This window comes from Chaetodon trifascialis, chromosome 12, assembly GCF_039877785.1.
Source record: "Chaetodon trifascialis isolate fChaTrf1 chromosome 12, fChaTrf1.hap1, whole genome shotgun sequence".
NCBI lineage: Eukaryota > Metazoa > Chordata > Actinopteri > Chaetodontiformes > Chaetodontidae > Chaetodon > Chaetodon trifascialis.
The window spans coordinates 26,269,238-26,294,033 of NC_092067.1; the positions used below are offsets into that span (position 1 = coordinate 26,269,238).

General features: G+C 50.1%; 1 protein-coding gene across 1 annotated transcript in view; it reads right to left on the bottom strand.

The window, feature by feature from the left end:
* Positions 1 to 830: 830 nt before the first annotated feature.
* clasp1a (cytoplasmic linker associated protein 1a) overlaps positions 831 to 24,796 on the bottom strand; it is a 65,379-nt gene continuing 41,413 nt past the window's right edge. Inside the window, exons 17-40 of the mRNA XM_070975298.1 lie at positions 24,191 to 24,237; positions 23,771 to 23,941; positions 21,525 to 21,632; positions 20,965 to 20,991; positions 20,196 to 20,360; positions 18,688 to 18,792; positions 17,590 to 17,652; positions 16,774 to 16,877; positions 15,517 to 15,761; positions 14,679 to 14,742; positions 14,536 to 14,538; positions 14,271 to 14,434; positions 13,660 to 13,738; positions 13,434 to 13,577; positions 10,965 to 11,114; positions 10,730 to 10,836; positions 9,839 to 9,964; positions 9,356 to 9,503; positions 9,007 to 9,253; positions 6,311 to 6,501; positions 6,052 to 6,180; positions 4,872 to 5,078; positions 4,269 to 4,385; positions 831 to 3,206 (exon numbers count right to left, since the gene is read on the bottom strand). Coding sequence (XP_070831399.1) covers positions 3,120 to 3,206; positions 4,269 to 4,385; positions 4,872 to 5,078; positions 6,052 to 6,180; positions 6,311 to 6,501; positions 9,007 to 9,253; positions 9,356 to 9,503; positions 9,839 to 9,964; positions 10,730 to 10,836; positions 10,965 to 11,114; positions 13,434 to 13,577; positions 13,660 to 13,738; positions 14,271 to 14,434; positions 14,536 to 14,538; positions 14,679 to 14,742; positions 15,517 to 15,761; positions 16,774 to 16,877; positions 17,590 to 17,652; positions 18,688 to 18,792; positions 20,196 to 20,360; positions 20,965 to 20,991; positions 21,525 to 21,632; positions 23,771 to 23,941; positions 24,191 to 24,237 — 2,998 coding nt within the window. The 3' untranslated portion in view covers positions 831 to 3,119. The remainder of the gene's footprint in view (positions 3,207 to 4,268; positions 4,386 to 4,871; positions 5,079 to 6,051; positions 6,181 to 6,310; positions 6,502 to 9,006; positions 9,254 to 9,355; positions 9,504 to 9,838; positions 9,965 to 10,729; positions 10,837 to 10,964; positions 11,115 to 13,433; positions 13,578 to 13,659; positions 13,739 to 14,270; positions 14,435 to 14,535; positions 14,539 to 14,678; positions 14,743 to 15,516; positions 15,762 to 16,773; positions 16,878 to 17,589; positions 17,653 to 18,687; positions 18,793 to 20,195; positions 20,361 to 20,964; positions 20,992 to 21,524; positions 21,633 to 23,770; positions 23,942 to 24,190; positions 24,238 to 24,796) is intronic.

A 24,796-nucleotide genomic window follows, 5' to 3' on the forward strand; every position in this document is an offset into this window, starting at 1 on the left:
CTGCCTGCTGCTTTCCTCAGATTTCGCCTCAGAGAGGTTTGCAGCCAAACCTCCTCGCCCCCCTCTTATATGGTCCCGGTGATGTCATCAGACTCCCATTAGCATACCTTGGACGACCTTTGAGAGGCGGAGTGTGCGGGCACCCCTCCCACCACCAATGTGTAGCCGGGTTGATGCATTAATAGCAGCTTCACTTGAGCAGTTGTTGACACTGCCAACAGTGTGGCCCTAAAGCTCGACTTTAAACTCACTTAGTGTAATGATGTTTGAGGCAAATTTTAGAAAACAAACATGAGGACGGCCATACGTTTTGGGGGAGCACGGAGGAGGGTCATGTGTGCCTGCAGGTCTGAGATCAGCTGTAAAAGGGCTTCAGGATTGCTCTGATATTTCAAGTGGTTTAACTTTCACAGCAGCTCACACTGATAAAATATAGTGAAGGCAGTGATGGAGGAGCTGCTGTGGACACTGCATGAAACACTCCTGACTTCCAGTTTAAGTCCAGCATGCATGTTTATTTTTAAGCCCCCAGACTAATGAAGGAAGGCGGGACGAGTTCAGTCCCTCGCAGCTGTCTCCTCAAAGAACCTGAGATTAGGAGCAGGTCATCTGACAGCGAGCTCAGTTAATGTTTACACCGAGCAGCTAAGCACACCTCAGCGCTCGGACGCACGTGCTCGTAAATGGATGAACCGGACGGTAACGCTGCCGCTACCCCCCTGAAAGTCACGGACAAGGTTCAACCTGCGAGGGGAAGAAAAAGGCGAAGACGTGCGAGCTTCGGCCGAGCCGGCGCGAGATCAGACACACCGTGAAATCTGACATCCAGATCAGGTCTTATTCTGTTTATTTCTAGAGCAAACAATTTCTTTACATCGTTGCAAATCTATCACAGGTGGAAGTAAACAAAAGAAAACCTTCTGTACAGTTTATCATGAGAGAACAAAATCAAATAAAATATATAAATACAGGTGTGAATATTACACGACCGACAGACAAAAGAAAGACAGCGTACTGCAGAACATGCATAGTGAACAGATTGCAAGGAATACCATCGTGTTTGTTTCTAGGACCAGTAACGTGACAGCGACCAGCAGGCCGAGTGGTGAACTTAAACTCATGTCATGTGCAGAATGCAGATTTGCTTTAATTGAGAGAAGGTAAAACCCCATGAAGCCCAAACTGGGCTCATCCGAGTGTGAAAGCAGAGTGCAGTCAGGCATGTTACAGGCGTACAGGCCGCTGAAGTCATGTTCAGTACCAATACTTAAAAAGCTAAGTAGAACACATGGAAAGACTGTACATTCGTTGACTTAAATAACCACCATTGGCCCGTTCTCATTCATGAAAACACCACTCCGTCCGAGGACTCGGGCTGTCCTCGGGTGAAATCAGGAACTCTTATTATCATGATTAATCTGCTAGAAGTTAGCAAACGAGATAACAGAATTTGAAAGGCGAGATGAGTCTGATCCGGCCTACAGTGGCTGAACAAAGCACACACACCAACATCCGACTCCATCTCTTTGGGGTGAACCAATGAGGGATCAAACGTCTCGACTCCTCAAAGTTCACACTGAAGGAGAAAAACGCCGCCGTGCACAGAGGCAGGACCGAACCTTCTCCTTATCAGCCTGCTAACGAGACCGATCAGAGATGAGTGATCTGGTGATGTTACAAGTGCACTTTAACAGCCAAAACCCCCCCCGGGCCCGTCCAATCAGCACAAAGCTGCCCTGTGCTGCAGGTTGCATGCAAGCTAATTCGCTAACGTGCAAAAAAGTGAGATATTAAACCTGTTCACTTCTTTTTTCCCCGTTGACTTCACGTCACATCTTGCGAAGCAGTGGTCAAAAAAGTGTGTATGTACAAAACACCTTTGCAGGTGGATTCAGGGTTATTGCAGGAGCTGCGGGAGGAGCTACGAGAGGGGGAACCGAAGGAGGTGAGAGGAAACGGCTAATACTGCGTTAGCGTGGTCACAGGGGGAGAACGCCGCCGCCGCCGCCGCCGCCGCCGCCGCCGCCGGGGTCCGTCCTCCTGCAGATTCACATTGTTTAGAGCCAAGAGTTACAGTGCGGTGCGTCCCAGCGACTGTCCACAGTCCCAGCCAGCAAACCTGTGTGTGTGTGTGTGTGTGTGTGTGTGTGTGTGTGTGTGTGTGTGTGTGTGTGTGTGTGTGTGTGTGTGTGTGTGTGTGAGAGAATAAGGCCTGGTAACGTCCTTCCCGCCGCCTCGCCTCGTCCATCCCAGTGAGGGGAACATCTGCAGTATTTACAAAGCACTTCCTCTCCACTCACTCGCCTCAGGTTCACAGGCGAGACGCCACGAAGCGGCGAGCGTTCGTCAAACAAAAAGCTTCAACTTCTGCCCTCTGATTGTGAATTTAAGACAGATTTAACTGCAGTTTAACAGCAGTTAAATAAATAAAGATCTGCACAAAATTTGAGGGATTGTCAATTCGTTTGGCAGCTCATCGACTGTTTTTGTGGGAGCTCAATCAGGAACAGAGTGCAGTCGATGCACTGGCGTCCAGTTCACTTAAAACTGGAACTAAAAATGCTCATTCAGTGTTTTTCTCTCAAATTGTTTGTTCACACGCTTCTTTTTTCTTACATTATTTGGTTTTTATGCTCCCCAAACCTGTGGGCTCGTTGCCATCACTGGGCCAGCCAAATGACACGTCATCCTAACACTGCACCTCCTCACAGTCATCCAGGAGCTCCTCATCCTGTCCAATCAGGGGCAGAAGGAGAAACGGGCCTCCTCTGACTGAAGGCGATGGTGGAGGAGGAGGAGGAGGAGGAGGAGGAGGAGGAGGAGGAGGACAAAGTGTATTTCCTACATCCAAACACTCCAAATGTGTTGATTCCCTCCCGCTCGTCTCAAAGCGATCCGCAGTTACATTCAAAAGTTTGAGGAGCGAAGGTGGAGGAGGAGCTAAACGACGGGCCGCTGATGGGGTCTCCTCCAAACAGGAGACAAGCGCAGAGATATGAGGAGGAGGAGGAGGAGGAGGAGGAGGGGAAGCGCAGAGGCGGTCTGAAAGAATAGCGGCTTTGCTTTGGAAATCCTCCGCCGGCGTCCCCCGCGGGGTCTCCGACCGACACGTCCCTCCATTAACTGTGAGACGAGACGTCCGAGGAGCTGCTGCTGTTGCTGTTGGTCGTCTGGGCTCGTTTGATGTAGAGGTTCAGCAGCTTCATCTGCAAACAGGAGACGAGAGACAAGCGTCAGCTGAGCAGCATCACGTCTGACAGCGCGTCACGTTTCAAACAGTTTCATTTTATTTTGAAAGGCGCCACTTCCTGATCGTCAAGCTAAGATCAATCCAGTGGTTCCTGAACGCTTTAAAGCAGCTTTAGAAACGTGTTTCCATCAGCTTATTTTAAAGTACAGCATGAGAGAAGGCCAAAAAGGTTCATTCGAAGAGTTTGTGCTCAGCTGAAGCTGGAAACACCTTTTCTAAATAAGATCTGACGTCTGCGCGCAGGTGTGACGGAAGCTTCCTCACATCGACACGAGACACTTTTATTACGCTTTTATTCTGCTCGTATCAGAGCAAAGAACTGCTCATGACCACAGAAAAGCAGCCAGTGGAAACATCTGGACGGAAACCAAACTGAGCTCTCGTCATTGGTTTAATGCACCTGCGAGCTGATTTAAAGGTTTTTTCTTCATATTTGCACCTTAAATGCCGTCACGTAGCTCAGTGGTTCCCAGCCTGGAGGTCGGGACCCGCACAGGGGTCAGAGGATGAATGTGAGGGGTCATGAGAAAGCTGGGATGTAAATCACAGAGGCAGACTAAAGATTAGCTGGACGCTAATAATTTGCTGATTTTCATTTTGCAGCTCGGCAGGAGCTCGTCGTGGATCATCCTACGTGAGCGAACGAACGTGCCTCGTGAATCCTGGACAGACGAGAAAACATCTGCCATCCTCATGTGATCATAAGTGAGGGCAGGGGTGGTGAGGGGAGGGTCCCTGCATTCAGGTGAAGCTGACCCTCAGACCTCAACCCTTACATAACCCAAGGACACATGTAGTGGAAGTAGGGCAAATATGACCCCGTGCTTTATAATTGGCCAACCGGCTGAAACCTGCTTCGAAATAACAACATGGGAAGATGATAAGGCTCTGCGTCTGTTGAAGAAGAGTGTGTGTGTGTGTGTGTGTGTGTGTGTGTGTGTGTGTGTGTGTGTGTGTGTGTGTGTGTGTGTGTGTGTGTGTGTGTGTGTGTGTGTGTGTGTGTGTGTGAATGCAGTACCTTGCTGCCCGTGAGCTGTGCCAGGTGGGGTTTGAGATCCTCGCCAATCACGGAGTAGATAGCCACCAGACAGAACACGCTGGCCTTGCGAACGCTGCTCTCTGTGTTGTCATAGCCCTGCAGAGAGACGAGGCAGCATCAGGCACCGCGCACACGCCGCCGCGCACGCACGCACACACACACGGGGGGTCAGCAGGAACGTGGGAGGAGTCGCAGAGAGTGCAGAGTACACGCAAACATTTCCAGGGACAAATAAGGCAAATAATTCCCAGTGTCCAAATATGAACATTGTCCAAATATGCCTGTTTGGAGCCGGCAGGGATGTTTCTGCTCCGGCCGCCGTCTGACAGCCTGTTTCTGCCTCGTTTAATCCAAACCAATCACGAGACTTTAAAAGTGTTGTTTAAAAAACAGTCTTTACTCAAATGTCCTAAAGTCTGATTTTACTTGCAGGCTTTATCAAATGTTGAGTGTCCAGTCAGAACTAAAGAAAAGACAAGTTCAGGCCTTTTGAGCATCAAACAGAACTAAATTCAATCTAATCTTTATTTAAAAAGTCTAACTATACTGAATGTATACGTCTCTGAAAGCTGTGTCTGAGACCTGCAGCAGGCCGGGGATGATGTCAGGCAGCAGCTGCAGCAAGGAGTCCTTGACGATGCGTTCGATGACTTTGGTTTGCATCTTGATGGCGGCCAGGTTGATGGGGTAGTCGGCCGTCTGCACGATCGGGCACAGCACCTTGATGCACTGCTCCGGGTGGATGGAGCCGGCCAGGGTGGACGCCGCCTCCTCGGCTGCACGCACCACCTGAGAGCGCATGAGCGAGGGAAATGTGCCTCTTAATGGACTTAAACATCTCATTTCTCTGCAGGAAAATGACTGAAACACAGAACGTAATAATGATAGTGCAGAGTTAAAGCCTAAAGGCATCAGTCTGTAGATGAAAGCTCCTCATTGGGTGACGTGAGCAGCCTGAACATGTTGTTGTCTTTCACTCAGGACACGTTTGTCCCTGGATGTTGGATTTTTGATGGATGAGCTGAACCTGCTGTCCGCGTGAACACCTGAATCTTTGTCCCAAAGGTGGATAACTATTGATCTGGATGTGTCATCAAAGGGGAGTCTCACTGTTTATTTGGTGCATTTTCAATTTGTTATCAACCTCTGATCTGTGTTTACCCGCTCTGTGCCCCCGGGCACACCTGACCGCGCTGGGGGAAGGATTCTCTGTGAGTAGTCCTCAGAGCGGGGGGTCAAAGGTAGGAGTTACTGCATCGGCGATGACTGCTCATATTGATAACCAGATTATCTTAATGATGAGTCAGCAGTTATTAACCTTTTGAAGTGCAGGCCGCCTGAGGCACGTCATATATGGTGTTCTTATAGTATTTATTACAGGTTAGCATGGGTGTGCTACACACACTGTAAAACCGAATGCGTGTGTGTAAGTAAAGCTTTAAAGTGCTTCGAGCAGCACGAATCTTTCCTTTTATCAACGACGGATCAAATGTCGCCAAGCTCTCCGCTGAGCCGTTCAGCCTCTTTTAGCTCTTTGTTTTGGTTTTCCAGCCCACAAACTCATTAAACTCGATAAACCCGGTGCGAGCTACCCGCTCAGAGCCGACAGACAGTTAGCAACCAGCTGCTGAACGCTGTGGAGCCTTTAGCGGCTACAGAGGCAGGTGCTTCCCTCAGGAGACGGTGGAGACCGAAACAGAGCTACAAAGAGTCAACACGTGACTCGTCGTTCACGCCAGTGTTGCTCTGAGCGGCGGCGTACCTCCTTGTGAGAGTCCTTGTGAGCCTCCAGGGTCTTCATGATGGTCAGCTCGGCGTAGTTCTTGAAGCGGGCCGGCTGGTTCCTCAGGATCTCCTTCAGCACACGCAGGGCCAGAGCTCGGATGGTGTGCTGGGGGAGCAGAGGCGAGTGTGTGTTAAGCTCAGCGGAAACCAAAACTCACACCGTTTAACCTCTACAGCAGCGCACACACACACACACGCACGCACGCACACACACGCAGAGCCATCAGGTCACGTACATCTTTATCCCCCAGCGTCTCCAGCAGGAGGAGGAGGATGGTTTTAAAGTGCTCATCCCACACAGCCAGGCTGTCCTCTCGTGTGATCTTCAGCAGCTCCACCAGGGCGCCTTTACGCTCCTCAGAGCGCTCGTTGTGATTGGACAGTTCCTTCAGCAGGTCCGCTACCAGGTCTGAGTGGTCCTGACCGACTGCTTGCCAAGAGGAGACGAGAGGAGGTTACACATCAAAAAGGCCGTCAGTCCTCAGGCATCAGAAATCTTCACATAACTTTAACCCTCCACCTGTATTCTGTCTGCCATGACATGCCAAGAAGCCGAAACACGCAAAGCTAACGGCTAAATATGCAAAGCAAGCGTGAAGTCAAAGCCCCGAAAACATAGGTAAGAGTCAGCGATTCTGGACAAAGACTGCAGATTTACCTTTCCTCCCACTCTCTGAATGTGCACCAGACAAACTGACTAACCACCGAAAGAGGCGTTAATTACAGAGAACGAACGTCAAAGGTTAGTAAAAGCATCGACCGTTAGCAGTTAGCGAGCACCGTTAGCAGAGTTAGCACAGGTTAGCACGAACAACAGTGATGAGCTGAGAGCGAGTGAACGATGCAAACACACACAGAGTGAGTGAAGGTCAGTCAGTCAGTCAGTCAGTCAGTCAGTCAGTCAGTCAGTCAGTCAGTTTATCAGTCAGTCAGTCAGTCAGTCAGTCAGTCAGTCAGTCAGTCAGTCAGTTAGTCAGTCAGTTTATCAGTCAGTCAGTCAGTCAGTCAGTCAGTCAGTCAGTCAGTCAGTCAGTCAGCCAGTCAGTCAGTTAATCAGTCAGTTTATCAGTCAGTCAGTCAGTCAGTTTATCAGTCAGTCAGTCAGTCAGTCAGTCAGTTAATCAGTCAGTCAGTCAGTCAGTCAGTCAGTTAATCAGTCAGTCAGTCAGTCAGTCAGTCAGTCAGTCAGTTAATCAGTCAGTCAGTCAGTCAGTCAGTCAGTCAGTCAGTCAGTCAGTCAGTTTATCAGTCAGTCAGTCAGTCAGTCAGTCAGTCAGTCAGTCAGTCAGTCAGTCAGTCAGTCAGTTTATCAGTCAGTCAGTCAGTCAGTTAATCAGTCAGTCAGTCAGTCAGTCAGTCAGTCAGTCAATCAGTCAGTTAATCAGTCAGTCAGTTTATCAGTCAGTCAGTCAGTCAGTCAGTCAGTCAGTCAGTCAGTCAGTCAATCAGTCAGTTTATCAGTCAGTCAGTCAGTCAGTCAGTCAGTCAGTCAATCAGTCAGTCAGTCAGTCAGTCAGTCAGTTAATCAGTCAGTCAGTCAGTCAGTCAGTTAATCAGTCAGTCAGTCAGTCAGTCAGTCAGTCAGTCAGTCAGTCAGTCAGTTTATCAGTCAGTCAGTCAGTCAGTCAGTCAGTTAATCAGTCAGTCAGTTAATCAGTCAGTCAGTCAGTCAGTCAGTCAGTCAGTCAGTCAGTCAGTTCATCAGTCAGTCAGTCAGTCAGTCAGTCAGTTTATCAGTCAGTCAGTCAGTCAGTCAGTCAGTTTATCAGTCAGTCAGTCAGTCAGTTAATCAGTCAGTCAGTCAGTCAGTCAGTCAGTCAGTCAGTTTATCAGTCAGTCAGTCAGTCAGTCAGTTTATCAGTCAGTCAGTCAGTCAGTCAGTCAGTCAGTTTATCAGTCAGTCAGTCAGTCAGTCAGTCAGTCAGTCAGTCAGTCAGTCAGTCAGTCAGTCAGTTTATCAGTCAGTCAGTCAGTCAGTCAGTCAGTCAGGGGGGGCTTCTTTACCAGGAGCAAAGACTTTGGGGAGCGTCATCTTGTTCTCACCACTTTCTTGACGTCGGCCTGGAGAGGAGGGAGGTTAGGGAGGGATGGAGGCGGAGGCGGGGGGGTGGGGACAGGGGGGAGGCGTGGGGGGGGGGGGGGGGGGGGGGGGATGGGAGGGTGCAGAGCAGAAGGATGTGATGACGACAACGATAAGTGACAACAGAGGAGCAGCACACTCTCAGCTTCACCTGCACCGACAGGTGAGGCCGACAGGTGGACGACACACTGAGTGATGATGGACGAGGCTGCTGGCTGTTCTCACTTCAGCCTCTAAAAGCTGAAACACCGTGACCCTCAGCAGTTTCATGACATCACATAATTATTCTTTTCAGCTACAACGACCCTTAAATGAACCGAAGCTTGGTGCTTCAGTATCGTCTGTGAGACATGTTGTGAATCTGTGAGACGAGTAAAGTCTGAAGTGAGTCCAAACTGTGCAGGAGAAGACTTCAGAGCGAGCAGAGGATTAAACTGCTCGCTGCAGAGTCAGAATGTGCAAGGAGCAGCTCTGCTCACTGACTCCAGCTCTTTAGGTTTCTGTTTGCTCTTCTTTAACATGCTCTTATCTGTCGCTTTATTTATATTACTTTCATCTACTTATTTCACTCTCGTGACTTTAATTCTGCTTCCTTTCAGCTCCTGCTGGCTGCTGCCGGAGTCGTCTGGTTGGCCAGCGAGTTCCAGCTGCCTCAAACCAGTTTGGACAGTATTGACGACTGGACTGCACGTGTTCCCACGGCATCATGGGTAGGGGCAGTGTTCTCTGGTTTGATTTGATTTCTAGTTATACATTACATTTCCTGACATGTTCTGCAGTTGTAGTCGTTTTGTTTGAATGTCTCACTGCTGTCTGTCCCCCCGTGTGTCTGAATGCCTCTCATGGACTCACAGTCTCTGAACTGCTCCACGTCGTCGTCGAACACGGCCTCCTTCAGGGCGCTCTTGTCGTACGTGCAGATGGTTTCTCCGTAGCCGTAAGGAGCGAACTCGCGGCTCCGCGGCCCAGAGAAGGAGCGAGGCGACGGCGTGTTGAGGAGGGAGGTCTTGTTGTCCAAGGCGGTGCGACCCCCTTCCACCATGTCTAAGCCCAGGCGGGCGTCAGAGCCGGGGGAGGACGCCACGCCTTCTCTTCCTGCCTGTGAGACAGAGACGAGGACACAGGACATTCACTGAATATTACAGCTGTCTGTCGCAGTCTCTCCGTCGAGCTTTGCACTGGACGAGACCGCAGGACTCACAGCGTCGTCCCGCTTGCCGTCCTGTCTGATGGGCTCGTTCAGGTCCTCCTGGCTGCGGTAGCTGAAGCTCTGGATGGCCTCGGTGACGCCGCGCAGCGAGCTGTAGATCTCGTCCGAGTTCATGTTCTCGGTGTCGTACTCCATCATGCTACCGGACGCACAGACAGACAGACAGACAGATTAACATGGAGGAGACGCACGGACGTGCATTTGTTCTGCCAGCATGCAAAAAGTGCTTTCACACACAAACAGATTAGCTTTTAGAAAAGGAGAGCTCGGGTCTAACTGAGTTTTTATCTGTTTTCCACTGGAAGGCCACAGCGCTAAGCTCAGCTCTGAGGACACGTCCCTTCACTCAGAGACGAGTCGTCTCATCCAGTGAGAGACGCTCAGCCGGTTTAAAGGAGGACGTGGATCAGGACAAGCATCGGGTCTGCCCTCCTTCAGGGACTAATGTCTCTGTGTCTCAGCCCGCCTCATTACCTGGGTGAATATGCTCTGCGCAGGACCCTGAGGGAGGGGGCGGCGGGGGTGGAGTGGGGCGGAGGAGGAGGAGGAGGGGCGGGGGGGTGCTTTGACAGTCCGTCGACACCCCAACCCCATAACCGACTGATGGCACAGCGCAGCCGGGAGGGAAGGATGCACAGACAGGGGTGAGAGAGTGGGGGGGGGGGTCACCAACGAGACAAGACAGGAGAGGGGGGAGGAAGAGAAAAACGACAAGTGTGCAGAAAGAGAGAAAAGAGAAAAAGAAAGCAGTCTGAGCTTTGAGGTTAAGGGAAAGTGTTAATTCAGAGGAGAGGAGCAGAACCCCACAAAGCCAGCGTGCCCCCCCCCCACACAAAGCCCCCCCCTCAACTTTCAGCCGGATCACCTGGACAGGAAGCGTCCTGGAGGCTCTAAGCAGCTCTGGTTTCTGTGTTTGTGGGTTTCTGCTCGCAGAGAAAAGGACTGTACAGTGTGTGAGGAGAGTGAGCTGCTCAGAGTCCAGCTGTGCAGCCTTCACCTGCCACAGGTGCGCCTGAAGAGTCAAAACAGTGTGAAGCTCCTCCTGATTTTACCTTCCAGAAACATCTTTACATACGACGACATCACGGAGCCTGTTATCAAATGTTTAACGGCTCCAGCTGCCCTGAGGCTGGAAACACTGTTCTTTAATCTGATCTGCAGGAGACGAAGCTTCTTTATTTCCACCTGAAAACGCTCAGCAAAGGAAGGCGTTCTCTGAGCAACTCACTCGCCGCTGCCCCGCCCCGCCCTGCCCCGCCCGTCAGCTACGAGCGACGGTAACAGCGGCGGTTTTTCCACGAGGTTAAACACAGCCGAGCGTTGGACAGGAAACGTGCTGCAGGTAACAGGTCGGCGAGTATCTACCTGGGCGATAATCCTCCGTGGGAGCAGTTTGTCGGGGAGGTGAGCGGGCTGGTCCTGCTGGGGGTGTGACGCTGCGGCGTCCGACCAATGGTGTTGCTCGGGGACCCCTGCAAGGCATGGAAACAACTGATCTTATGACCGTGTGCTCACCATTTGAAGGTTGGCGCAGGTCTGTGATGCGAGCCAAGCTCCCGTTTGACTGACATCAGAGACGGCGGCGCGTCATGTGACTCACCACGCTGCTGCTGGTGTTGCTGGAGTTCTTCAGGTGGTTGTGCAGCAGCTTGGTGGCTCCGTCCTGGAAGGTCTTGGGCAGGGCTCCCAGCAGCATGGTGAACTCTGGGGTGTTGAGCTCGAACAAAGCGATCAACACCACCTGGGCGGCCTGGAGGGGGCGCAGGCGAGGCGCAGGTCAGGATGGAGGACAGGACAGGTGAGGAGGAGGAGCTGGTTTCAATGGTTTCAGAAGCACAGTGAGATACTTCAGGCAGACGAGCTGCGACTGAACCATCAGCTGCTGTGTCATTCATTTATTTTCATGTAATATTTGATCATTTTCCACACGACCAGCATCTATTAAACCAAAGCTCAACACTAATGAAGTCTTGAGACCAGTGAAACCAGCTTTCAGCTCCACAGTGCACATCTGGGTAGAACAACATCTGCTCAAGTCTGTCGAAAGAAACTGTTACAGGTGAGCGTTCAAAGCTGCATTCAGTGGCAAAAACTCATGAAGTCCACAGCTTTTCCAGAACACTAACACTACGTCAGTGCTGCAACATGCAGGCGTGTCGAGACCACAGCGGGAGGGGGCTGCAGAGGTCGGATGTTTAAGGCTACCGAGCTGAAGATCTGGCCCCTCAGAGGGTAGAGACTGAAACCAGAGCTGGCCTGAGATGTTAATCACATTTTGTGTCATAAGCTGCACATAAAGGCTGTTTTTTGTCTTTACTGGTTCACATTTCTGTGAATCTGCAGCAGAAGCGTCTGTTTTTAGTGATTCCTGAGTGGATTTATGGACGTTTGGTCTTCAGCTGGACTGGACTGTACAGACGTACCTAATAAAGTGGACACTGAGCGGATATATTTTATAAATATTTCATGGTGTTATTTCTGAGGGTCAGTGAGATAGTTCTGATGACGTCTATCTTTGGTTTCTATAAAGTTTGAGTATGTTTGCTGTCTAACGTCTTTTCATACAGTCTTATGAATCTTTCTTGTACAACCCTGATTCCAAAAAGTTCCAAAAAGTCTGCATAAATATAGAAATATTACAGAATGTGATGATCCTCTCTGACACAAACTGACCTGAGAACAGCTCAGAGTCAATATCTCTAATGTTCTTCCTCATCAGCTTCATTGATTTCTGTAAATATCTGCTTATTGTGAATCTGATGCAGCAAGGATGACGGATGTCACTGAGTTCAGACCTTCTGGAATCGCGGTTGTACAATAATAAAATGTTAACAGCATGCAGGTATGCAGGTGGATGAGAGGCCGTTAAGGTGAGTCGGACAAACAGTGTTAGGCACACGGTAGAGACAGAGCAGCATTCTGTTGATGTGGAGCAGTAAAACTGGTCATTTCATTCATTCATTCAGGTTAAACTGAAGTCTCTCCCGGCAGTGATCCATTAGCACGGATGTTACAGCAGAACAGCTGAAGCGTAAATGGCAGAGGTGAGTGACACTCTGGAGGAGCTGTCTCCGTCTTCAAGGTGTTGGTTAGGCGCCGGGCAGGCGGGGCGTTGCGTGCTGATCGTGTCGTGTTGTGATTGGCTGTCGGGGCGGGCTCTACCTGCTTGCACCTTTCTTCCTGGTTGCCCTCAGCGGACAGTGAGGCTGCGGTGCTGGACCTGCCAGCTAGCTCGTCGCTCACCCAGTTATGAAGGGTCTGGGGCAGCGGGGGAAGGCAGAACGGGCGTTACATCATGACACACACCTGCACCGTCACACGTGGGTGCAGCGCTGAAGCAAACCTTCATAACAAACCATCCGTCTCCTCACATCAGCGACATTTACAGGTGAAAACAGACTGAAGCGAGGACGTCTTTAAGAGGACTGAGCCTGGAGGTCAGGCGCTGATTTAAGAGAGGATTTCATTTTGAAGAGCAGCAGTGGAAAAACAAACAGAGGGGACACACGGGGAGAACATATGACGTGCATCAGACAAGGGGAAGATAATGGGCCGTTGACCCAAGGCCATCACACGGAGAGTGCCGATTATCAATGTTTACAACTGCTGCTCCGCAAACACCACAGGCTGAAGAATTCAGAGCAAAAAAAGAGGTGTGCAGGTATACAATCAGCTGGCTGAGGGATGACGGACCTGCGCTCCAAGCAAAAAGCCCATGAAATAAATGAACATCCCAGCAGTTAGCTTTGCAGTAAGCCTGCTCACCCACTCGTTCTGAGGGTTTAGTCTGCCATAACTTCCTCTGTGTGAACAATAAATACGTCTTTTCATGAAGATTTCAGCTGTGGGACCTAAACTTCCTGTTTTTTGCAGGTTAAGGATTAAAGCACCGTCATGTCCATCATGTGTCACAGCTAGAAGCACATAATGTTCTCATGAGAGGGTGAAGTTAAAAACATGAATATTTCAAATAATAATTCAACACCAGGGAGTAAAGAGAGACCCGTTTGTCAGAGGAGAGATTTCCATTGGCAGTGCTGAACAACCGCACTGACCAATCAGGGCCTACCTTCCTCACGTCAGAACTCTTGGGCTCAGTGGTCCAGGTGATGATGCGAGACACGGCCAGACGCGTCTCGCTGGAGTTGACGAAGTCCGTCGGGTCCATCTGCCGAGCCAGAGACTCGATGTACTTCAGAATGGCCACCTTAACCTGAGGAGACAACAGACGTTCAGCCGACACGTGCCGCCAATCGACCAATCAAAAGCAGCCTTTCTCTTTCTCTTCATCGCACCTTGAGATTGGGCGTCTGAGTCTGATCGACGATGAACCTCATCAGGATGTTGAACTGCTGGTCAAACGGGAACGACTCCCTGACAAACATGAAGGAGAGAAGTTAACGTTTTCAGTCTCAGGAAGTCATTTTTCAAACAGAGCGGCAACTTATTTTCATGACCGATTCATCACAAAACTGTGGAAATGCTCAAAGCTGCATCTTCAAATTGCTTCTTTTGTCCAAAAAAACAGCCCAAAACCCAAAGACTCTTCACTGACGGACACAGATGACGAAGAAAAGCAGCAAATCTTTAAATCTGAGAGGCTGAAACCAGCAAATATTTGATTTGATATTTTTTTATGTGAAAAACGACTGAAACAACTGACGAATGATCAAAACGGCTGTTGATTGGTTTAATGTGCAGAAACATGACTGAAGGATTTTCAGGGTGTCGCCTCTGATTGATTAACTTTCACAGCTCACAAAGAGACAAAGAGGAGCAAAGGTTGCAAAGCTTTACGTTCCACACAAACTCAATAGGTTAACGGTGGAAATGCACTCCGGCCTCTAATCTGAGCCGCCCCCTCCCTCCCTGGGACCTGACTGCCAGGCCTGCTTGCGCCTCACACCTTGTGACGTCCAGGGCCTTCTGGACTTTGGCCTGGACGGAGCCCAGCAGATCTGCCCCCATCTTCTTCAGCAGCTGAGTGAGCAGGACGAAGAGCCAGTCCTGCAGGTCCTCCCTGTGCACCGTGATGAAGTCCACGAGCGTCTCCAGGAACATGCTGAACACCTGAGAGCGTGAGGACAGTTCAGACCTGTAACACTGCGCGATCGGACCGACACGACATGAAGCTGCTCCTGCTTTTATGAACCTGGGTGAAAAACACTTACTCTCTGGTGTTAAATCCACAGCACGGCAGGCCATGCAACAAGAGACACTGCGTTAGTTTCAAGTCACTGATTGCTCTTTGTGGATGCTTTGACACGAAGCCGTCGTTAGTGACGCTGCTTCGGTCAGAACGGCTCATCTTTACCTTGCTGTGTGGGTCTGCGAACATCCTGGTGAAGATCTCGCAGAGTCTCTTCAGCTCCACTCGGCTGCACGAAGACAAACAGGAAGTGAGAAAAGCGCGGCAGGGTCCGCCACAGCACTTCACATGGTAACACAGGCAGCGTGACGCAGACTGTACCTGAGGCAGGTAGTGTGTCCCACACAGCACACAGTACACCTGATCACCTGTTCAGGTGTTCAGACGTACGCGTGTCCCACAGTTCACCACCTGTCCAGCGGTGGGCAGTAATGCACCTCTAACCTCCCCCGACTGTTATCAGACACATCTGACTTTACATCCTTTCATCTGACTCGTTTCATCACGTTTATCAGATGAAAACTGTTAAAAATAAAGTTGGACGTACAGAAGACGCTCGTTCTTCTGGATAACTCGTGTCTTTATTACTTTTGTTCCTCCTCTCAGCTCCTGAATGTGTGTGTCTTACTGTCCTCTGATCAGAACTGCTCACCTGAGCTGCTCTGTTTACTGCACCTTCATGACATGCACACGTCACGTGAGGTGGGAGGAAGCGATGCAGTCGAGAGACTCTTTGCCATCGCCATCTTTTGCATGAATGAGACAGTCAATGACATGCTTTTATATCACTGAGACTCCCATAAAGAGTGACTGGAGGCTGGACAAAATCCTGCTTATGCTGCCACAGACAGGACGTCCTGCTCTGTCTGAGCAGACGTCCTGCAGCTCAGAGCTATTACACAATAACACCTCTTTGACTGTTTAACAGCCTTTGGTCACGCCTGAGCGAGTTGGACGCAGAGGACCAAAGCTCACGTTTCCTCTCCGGCACATTTGGACACACCTGAGTATTCTTTGGCTCTTGAGCAGGTTCTGCAGACCCAGCAGGCCCTCCTTCCTCTCTGACCAGTTGGAGCTGGCGCAGTGGTTCAGGATCTCCGCCACATCCTCCGTCTGCCGCAGGTAATGGGGGATGCCTCCATTCCTGGAGCCGTACGAGCGCTCTGAGCAGGCGCTGGACGCGTCGCTGTTGGCGTCGTCATCGGAGTACATGCCCGGAGACTCGTACCTCCGCCTCAGCGGCTTCCTCTGTGGAGGACGTGAAGAGACGTAAGACCCACCGTGTGAGACTGAATGTTAGCCACGCTCTGCAGGACAGCTGCGACAGGTAGCCATGCATGTTCCTGCACTGCCACTCTTAGGCTCAGGGTAAATTTCAGACGTGAACACAGCTGGTGTTCGCAGTTCATTAGTTAAAAAATCAAATATTCCATTAAAGCCAGTCAAGCGGTGCAAGATAAGCAAAGACTACAAATGCAGTGCAGTGGGGGACACTTCAAACAGAGGAGCGTGTTTAACCTCATGGACGTCTGAAGAAACAACCACGTGTGAATAATGTACCAGAACACTGAGGTTCAACACTTTAAATCACAGTGTGGGAGCAGAACACTCTGCCGGGGTACCACAGATGCAAAGGACTGGGATGCGATGGACGAAAACATTCAGAGTTAAATGAAAGAATCGATAGAGATCAAAGGTTGGGGTGGAGGGGGGTCATGAGGCAAGCTGCGTCACTGTTTTCAACTCGATTAGTGTGTGATGAATGAACAGTGAGTAAAATGACCAACTACCTTATTCCTGGAGTCTCCTAAAAGCTGAGATGGTAACAAACAACCGAGAGGGAAAGAGGAGAGAGGGAAGGTTTAAACGGGGGACAAAGAACAGACACAGCCGTCCTGCAAGAGGACAAAACTAGACATTTCACATTTCAACTGATGCATTCTGAGATTACGGCTCTTCATCTTCATCAAAGCATCCACTAAAGTCACCTGACAGGTACGTGTCAACAACAACAACAACAACAATAAGTCATTAGAGTTTTTGCTAAAACCAGCGCTCGCCCAGTACGACGCACTGAGCGTCCTCTAGTGCAGCTAACAGAAGCGTTTATGTCTGATGGCGCTGCCTCGAGCGGCCTCCTGCAGCTCAGTCCAGAGCCTGAAGTCTGCTGGAAAAACACTTCCTGACAAATAAAAGGCTTGATGAGGGAACTAGACTTCACCTCAATAACAAACTCCTGAACGTCTCCACAGAGGCTTACCAGAGCATCAGCAACTGCCGCCTCCACCTCCGTGCCGGTGTTGAGGACCCTCATGGCGTTGACGGACGCAGAGATTCGTGCTTGGTGGATCAAACCATATCGGTCTAAAGAGGGGGAGGGAACAGAAGAAGGCAAAGGAGGACGGTGAGTAAAGCCTGCTGATGGAGTCCAAGTGGCCGCTGTGACTTACCTGAAGGGACAAAAGTTCCCTCACACAGAAAAACACAACGTGCATATGAAGCAATGCACTGTGAATAAATGAGCTGAAAAGAGGGGAAAGTGTCCAACCACCAAAAGCAAAATGAAAGAGACATGTCCCAAAAGAAAAACCCAAACAGAGGATGAAGAAGCGCAGGTGTGATTTGCAGCGTTTTCCTGAAAGATGGCAGGTACAGAGCACCAGTGACGCACCAACGAGGAAGAAACACAAATACGAGCTAACATGTTCAAAATCAAAACAACTGAAGCACAATTCACAGCTGAAAACAAGTGAAAACAGGCTGAGTCAGCACAAAAAAGGCCGTAATCACCATGAAAATCACAGCTAAAACAAAAAAGGCACCAAAACGCAAAGTGGTGACAAGCAGATGACGTCATGTTTCCCTTCACATGCTAACTCACTACAGCTTCTCCATTCTTACCGTTCCTGCTGCTGAAACACTGAATAAAACGCTCAGAAACACTCAGGAGGGAACAGAAAGTAATGGAATGACGGACGCTGCCTGCGGTCGCATCACTGAACACAACCACTGATGCATGCTGGTTCTACTGCCTATGAGGCCGAGGGGGACTGGGAGGTCTGGGCATGCAGGTCACCTGACTGGCTGTGGGGGTCGGCTGTGGAGAGAGCGCTGGTTGAACGGGAGTGACGTCGGGAGGCTGCAAAGGTGGGCGACATCCGGACCGGGGGGTTAGTGACAGACACTATGGGGTTAACACCAAACTCTGAGAGTGAGGAGCTGCTTTCACACTGCTGCACTCGTCAGACATCGCTCATATTCTTCTTTAAATGTTCAAAATAAATAATATCAACCCTGGACGTGCACAAAATCAGTGTGGGCTTCAGATGTGTGACATAAAACTGAAAGAATATCAGTAACAACCTGCTCATGTCACAACGCCTGCTTAGAAAGAGCAGTGTGTGGGCTTTAGTGACATCTAGTGGTGAGATTGCAGATTACAACCAGCACCCATCCCTTTACAGGAGTGGAGGAGAACCTAAGGTCCTCTCTGGAACCAGTGTTTGGTTTGTCCATTCTGGGCTACTGTAGAAACATGATGGTGAAAAAGACGACCTGCTGTTTACACACCAATGAGAACATACTTACAAATATTATCCTCAATTTCAGCCTCTAAATCCTGAACGCTGGACCTTTAAACTAACTGAAACGATCATGATGTGAATTACATTTGGATATACGGTCCAGTACGCCGTCGTCATTATTATTATTATTCCACCACTTTGTCCCTGTGATGATAAGAAGCCCACAGGTGAGGAGGGGGCAGAGCAGGGTGTCACAGAAAGGTTAGCCTGTGCTAAGCTAACAGCAGTACTTCTCAGCTCGTGCTTTACAGATGCATTGATGATAAAGAGTCATGTCACAGCACAGGAACTACAGCTGCAGCTGCTCTGTTTGCAGCTCTGAACGCAGCCTGCAGCGACTCCTCTGTCATCCCCACTCTTTGTCATTTATACAGTCTTAAGAAACAAACGAAAGAAACAAGATCCGGAGGAGAAAATACAGGAAAATAAGCTCTATGCCCCAAACAGTAGACTTCAGTGCATGCAGAGTGAGAGACAGGCGGAGGCCGCAAACAAACAAACAACACCACAACAACAGGAGGGAGGCTCGCGTCTGTAAGCCCGTCCCGCTCTGCAGAGGCAGGCCGGACAGCTAGCTCAGCGGTACTCACCCAGAGGAGCGAAGCCCCGAGCGGGGCTGGTGTCGCGGCTGCTCTCGCGACTCGTGTCGCGACTGCAGCCCTGACTCATGCTGGGACGGGGAATGCGGCTCCGGGCTAGCGTGCGGTAGGGAAGAGCAGCAGGAAGAAGAGCTTTACCACACAGGCTGGCTGTCAGGACAACAAGTTAGGTGGAGGTGTCAGTGAGCATTCATGAGGAGTGTGGCTCAGAAATGAGGAACGGGGGGGGGGGGGGGGGGGGGGGGTTATGAGACAGGAGGGGGGGGGGCAAAGCCTGCAAACTGCACTCCAGGACACCATGTTCATTACAGCCATTAAGTTTTGGATGAAACCAACAACAAACTGGTGACTCTGCTATGCTCAGGGCCTTGTTTATGAAGGAGGCTGCTGTTTCAGGCTGGAAGGTGGTTAAAGACAAAAGGCTTCGTCGGCTTGAACACATGAATGTGCTCGGCCAATGATGAGAGACTGTGTGTATCAATTTGATATTTTAGTATTTGATCACGTTTGTGAACAATTTCACAGGTTACCAAGACGAATTCCTGGCGACCCTGCCAGAACTTATCCAGATCTTAGTCTGGACCAAATGTGACAGAACGATCAACTGCCATCGTCATCCAGGAGCCCTGCCACTAAATAAAGAGAGACGAAGATGGACTGGAGAGATGAGGAGGTGAAGAAGAAGAAGAAGAAGAAGAGGAGGAGCAGTCGGCAGTCAAACAGACAGAAGCAGGCAGGATGCTGTGAGTGTTTGTCAGACGGCAGACTGCTGGTGAAGGTCAGACAGTCTGAACACGGCAAACTTCTGTTAACGTGTGATTAGAGTCATGAAAAAGGATCAACAGGCGTATAACTCAGATATTAAGACATCAAACTGTTATAACGGGAGCATGAACGGACCTGTAGACTGAACAGAAATGAAGAATATGACATTACTGACACATGATAAACACATCAATCCAACCTGACACACCAGCAGAGGGATGCTGACTCAGGCCGTCGGGTTAGTACGACGGTTTCCGTCCAGCTAACCAGGCCGTGTTACCCAAATGACGACTAACAAGCAGGAACAATTCAAGGCCTTTTCAGCCTCAGCTACGACACCCAGAACCACTGCTCGCTCTCAACCAATCAGATCGCAGAAGAAGACAAAGCCTCACAGAAACAGACACTGAGGTCACCTGCAGCGTCTCAGCAGAAACGAGTTTATCTTCTCAGGACGTTAAGGTAGAAAAGTTGGATTTGACCTTTCTGTACAGGTGTTTCTGTGACGAGCACACCTGTGTGACGCGGAGCAGGTGAGTGCGTCAGTGGTTCGCTGAGCTCATGTAGCCAATGAAACCAGCTAATTCAATGAATGAAGCCTTGCTTACACAATCAGCATTCTTCATTTGTGTGCCTGTTTGTTAAGACAGAGGACAGACAGAAGTCCTGCAGCTCGAAACAGCTTGTTTCTAGAGAAAGACGTCCAGCAGGAGGTGCCGGAGTCCTGGCCTTACCGAGGCCCAGTCGGCTGGGGCTGGTCTCACGGCTGCAGCCCTGGCTGCGGGGGATCCTGCTGCGCTTGTCTGCCGGCGTGGTGGAGGCCGACGCCGTGGCTCGAGGGATGCGGCCGTAGCCGCCGTGGCCGAGCAGCTTGCCTGGAGAGCTGGAGCGACTGCCGGCTGTGAGAGAACAAACAGACGCGTGGTTAGACGACAGTCAGAGCGGCCGGGATGCTGGCTGGGAGGGGTGAGGGAGTGGCATCACCTTCAAAAACATGCTCGGACTGAGTCAGAACTCCAGCCCAGCGCTGTGGGACAGTGCAGAAATGTAAAGGCAACAACATAACGTCTTTTACTTCCATTCATCTGTGAGGATTAACCTACGTCGTGTGGATTTAGTTCTATCTGAAGGACGAACGCTACTTTAGTGACAAAAAAGGCAAACACAGCTTATTCTGGATGCACAAATACAGATGTTACAGCCTGGATACACACAGGGTGGGGTCTACTTGTGCTGTGGGGAGACATTTACTGTGGCACCAGTCACCAATGGGAACACACGATGCTTCAACGGTGAAAACAAAGACGAGAAGATGGCTGACGGCGAACATTTCCGACTCTGAGCGGCTTCTCAGACTGTGGGACGAAGTAATCTGGACGTGATGAGTGGAGCATGCTGCTAGGTGAAAGGCTAAAAGAATGGCGTGCAAAGCGGTGTGTGCTAGGGGGGCGGTGCTTTGGGATGAGGCGTCTGGCTCGTGATTGGATGAAGCTGAGGCCTTACCACTGATGGGATTGGCTGATCTGGATCCTGGGTGATGGAAGCGATAGGCAGGACAGGGTGGAGATCGAGAACGGTCAAAATGAGACAGAAGGGGTTATGTTTATTGATTTTACCCAGCATGCAATCTGGACGGCTGTGAGCACGTTAGCAGATCTCCAGAATATACAGACAGACAGACAGACAGACAGACAGACAGACAGACACACACACACACACACACACACACACACACACACACACACACACACGTTTTATATTCAAAACAGCAGCACACACACGGTGCATGCATGTGGGCGCAGGTGCACAAATACCGGGGATTTGTGAGAGATTTTTGGGGGTGGAGCATGAGAAACATCACACACACACACACACACACACACACACACACACACACACACACACACACACACACACACACACACACACACACACACACACACACACACACACACACACAAGCAAGATCATACTGACGTGTGATGCACGCAGCACGCACACTCAGAGCCGTGTGATGAGCGAGTGAGCAACGTGACTGAGTTTGTGTGGCGTGTTCTACGTACGCTGGGACTGGGACACGACTTTGGCTCGGCTGCGTCCCCGGCTGTCCACCACCGAGGTGCTGGCCCCGCCCACGCTGCCCGAGCTTTGTCTCCTGGTGCGAACTCGACCTGGACGGTGAGGGAAGGAGAGGGCAGAGAGGCAGAAGTTCAATGCACACCAATGACCTAAACGTGGTCACCCCAACCCTGGACAGAGACGCTGGAGAAGGAAAAGTCTGGGGAGACAGAATGAGGACCTGAATGAGGGGACAGAGCCCCCCTGGAAACACACAGGAGGGAAACAGACAAACCTGGGTCCACTCGTGTTTGCCAATAACTCTCAGCTTTGTGCTAACGCTGGCTAAGACATGAGCGCAGAAAAGCACAGGTTCAGTGGCTTTAAGGGTGTCTAAAGGTGCTGAATCAAACCTTAAGAAATATTGGCAAACTGTTTGGCCAGGTCTGGAAAAAGATGGACAAACATTGGACATCCTGTGAAGCTGTCTATAACCTCCGCTTGAACCTCCAGCAGTAAAGAAAACCCTCATATGTTCATTACTCACTTTTTCAATGAGAACAAAAACACTCTGCCTTGAAACTTTAGCTATTAGCTTTAGCTATTAGCCTTAGCTATTAGCCTTCCTAGCTCAAACCAAAGGGTACTGCTAGCTGCAAGCTAAAGGGCTAGCTTTAGGCTAGAGGCACTCTATAACACGACCAAGAGTCTCCTGAGGATTTTTAAATGTGAGCAGCTTCTCCACATAAATAAAGGCAACTTGTACTTGACGTGACGTGTGATTTTGGTTTAACACAGCTCAAAACACACAGACTGAAGGGCTTTATGAGACGTTCGGGGTAAAAGCCATCTCACCTCGAGGAGATCTGGGTCATAAAGCCTGGAAATGATGAGCGCGATAAGCTAAAAATAAAGGTCTCCTTGAAACGGAGAGGAAGTGTTATTCTGGGATCAAACTACAGCAAGTGCAATCATCTCCAGCTTATCAGGATGCAGCATGTTGTGCCAAAGCAAACCTGATCGACCCGGTTTCACGTGCATTACGACTGACTCCACAGCTTTAGCTTTCTTTTGTTCCCATCAGACAAACTGACTACTGGCTGATTTAACTTGCAGGTTAAAAAAGGATCTGTGGTCCAAAACTTTGGGAGATGACTCGAAACAGGTGGTGATTCTCCGTCCTGAGGATCCTCCACATAATGAGGACGGCTTAAAGCTCTGGAGGGACGTTTGATTCACGACATGTTGGCGACTGTTGGAGGAAAGGAGGAAGAAACAACAACCCCGTCTATCAACTTAAACACATTAACATGGGACTGGATCCCTGTGAGTAACAGAGCTGATGGGCTGTTAGGTCACAGTCAGAGGAGGAAATCCATGCAGACAGTCCATGCAGAGCTCCACACAGGTGACCACCACTTGGAGGGAAAAGAGAGGAAGAGAGGGCACAGATGAAGAGAGGAAGATGTGAACGTGTAGCCGTGACAGCTGACAAAGTACACACTCGTACGTCTTCACGCTCTGTTGTGCAATCTGCACACACACACACACACACACACACACACACACACACACACAGGGTCACAGACACACAAGTCTTACCATCGCTTTTACCGGGAGTGCCATCTTTAGGGCATTTAAGAAAGGCGGAGCAGCAGCGAGTGGGAGGAGAGGTATAGAGGAAGACATTAGTAGCAATTGAAGCAGGAACAGGAGTGAGTGGACAAGCCTCATCATCATTAGTAAGGGCCCCTAACGAGCTACGGGGCCTCACTGGAGAAGAAGAAGGAGGGAGGGAGGAAAGTTTCTGCATGGCTGAAAGATTCCAGTAAATTTCCTTTCTAATCTATTGGCAGGGAAGGCCTAAACATCCCCCATCAGTGGAAACACCCTGAAACGTGTCACATCAGGGGGCCTCAGCACATCGATTCGTTCAAAGTGTCAGCGGAGGATCAGAGCAGGCTAATGACAAGCTGAGCAGTCGTTAATGACTCCAGTCAGGCGGTGCTCAAACACTGCACACCCGTCTGAGAACATCTCTTCAGTCACTTCACTCTGAGGGCTTCTGTCTTTGCTTAAGCCTGATTAATGAACTCATGGCTTCTTCAGCCTTTCACCTCACGTCCTGTAACTTGGATCCTCGTCACACTGTATTTATACTTCAGCCTTTTCTTGGATGACAGAGAGTGGAACTGGCCTACAGAGCTTTGCTTCTCTGCTTTTAGAGGGTTAGAACAGACTGAGGGATTACCTAATGAGGCGTAGGACCCCGGGGGAAGAGCCGCCGCGGAGCTGAACGGCGAGGAGGCGGGAACGGTGGACAGACGTGACTTGGCGTTGGAGGCGGCGTTTACGTCGATGTCGCTACGGGAGCGCTGCAGGGAGCCCGGCGTAGTGTGCACCCTGGTGCTCACCAGCTTACCTTCAACAGAGATGAGAAGCAAACATGAGGCAGTTTGGTCTGAGATCAGAACAAAAAACCAGCCGTGAAGCCCAGAAACTAGACTGATGACCTGCAGTGCATAGACAGCACCTGACATAACCAAGAAGAGAGCGTCTTATTCTGCATTTTAAAGTGTTTTCCTGCTCGTTGGACTCTTTCTTTCATCGCTCTAACGTGAAGTCTTCTCTCTTCACCACTGAGCTGTAGGTAAGGGTGAGAGTGACTTACTCCTCGTTATGCTCCCTCCAATGACACTCTTCACAGACAGCGGGCGGCTGAAAAGAAAGAGAGATTTTACGAGCAAGAACAAACATTATCGTTGCATCCAAGAATCAGCAGAGCCAATATGTATGTATGCATGTAAATATATGGATTCACTGTATTAGATCAAATTAATGACACAGTATGTTCCCACAGAGCTCAGCATGTTAGCGCTGCTAACACGTTAGCCTCTGGTTAGCGTCAGACTTCGCTTCCTGTGAAGAGATGAGAAGAAATGAGCTCACCCCCTAAAACACAGACACACCCCCCCCCTGCACACACTGATGACCACAACAGCTGCAGCCATGATGGATGGAGTATGAGGTCATCAGCCCCTCAGGGAATCTGTGAACTGGCTAAACGATGGCGATCGATTAGGAGCGCGTGCGTGAGCGCTCAGCCGTCTGCTGCCCGTCTGATTGTAATTATCAGTGTTTTCATATTCAACAGGACAGATGCATTAGTGGTTTTCTCCAATCAATTACAGCAAAGAGACGCGCAGAGGATGGTAGAAAAAGGTGGAAGGTGGGAGAGAGGAGAGGAAGGAAGGGGTGAGGGAGGGGGAGAAAGGGG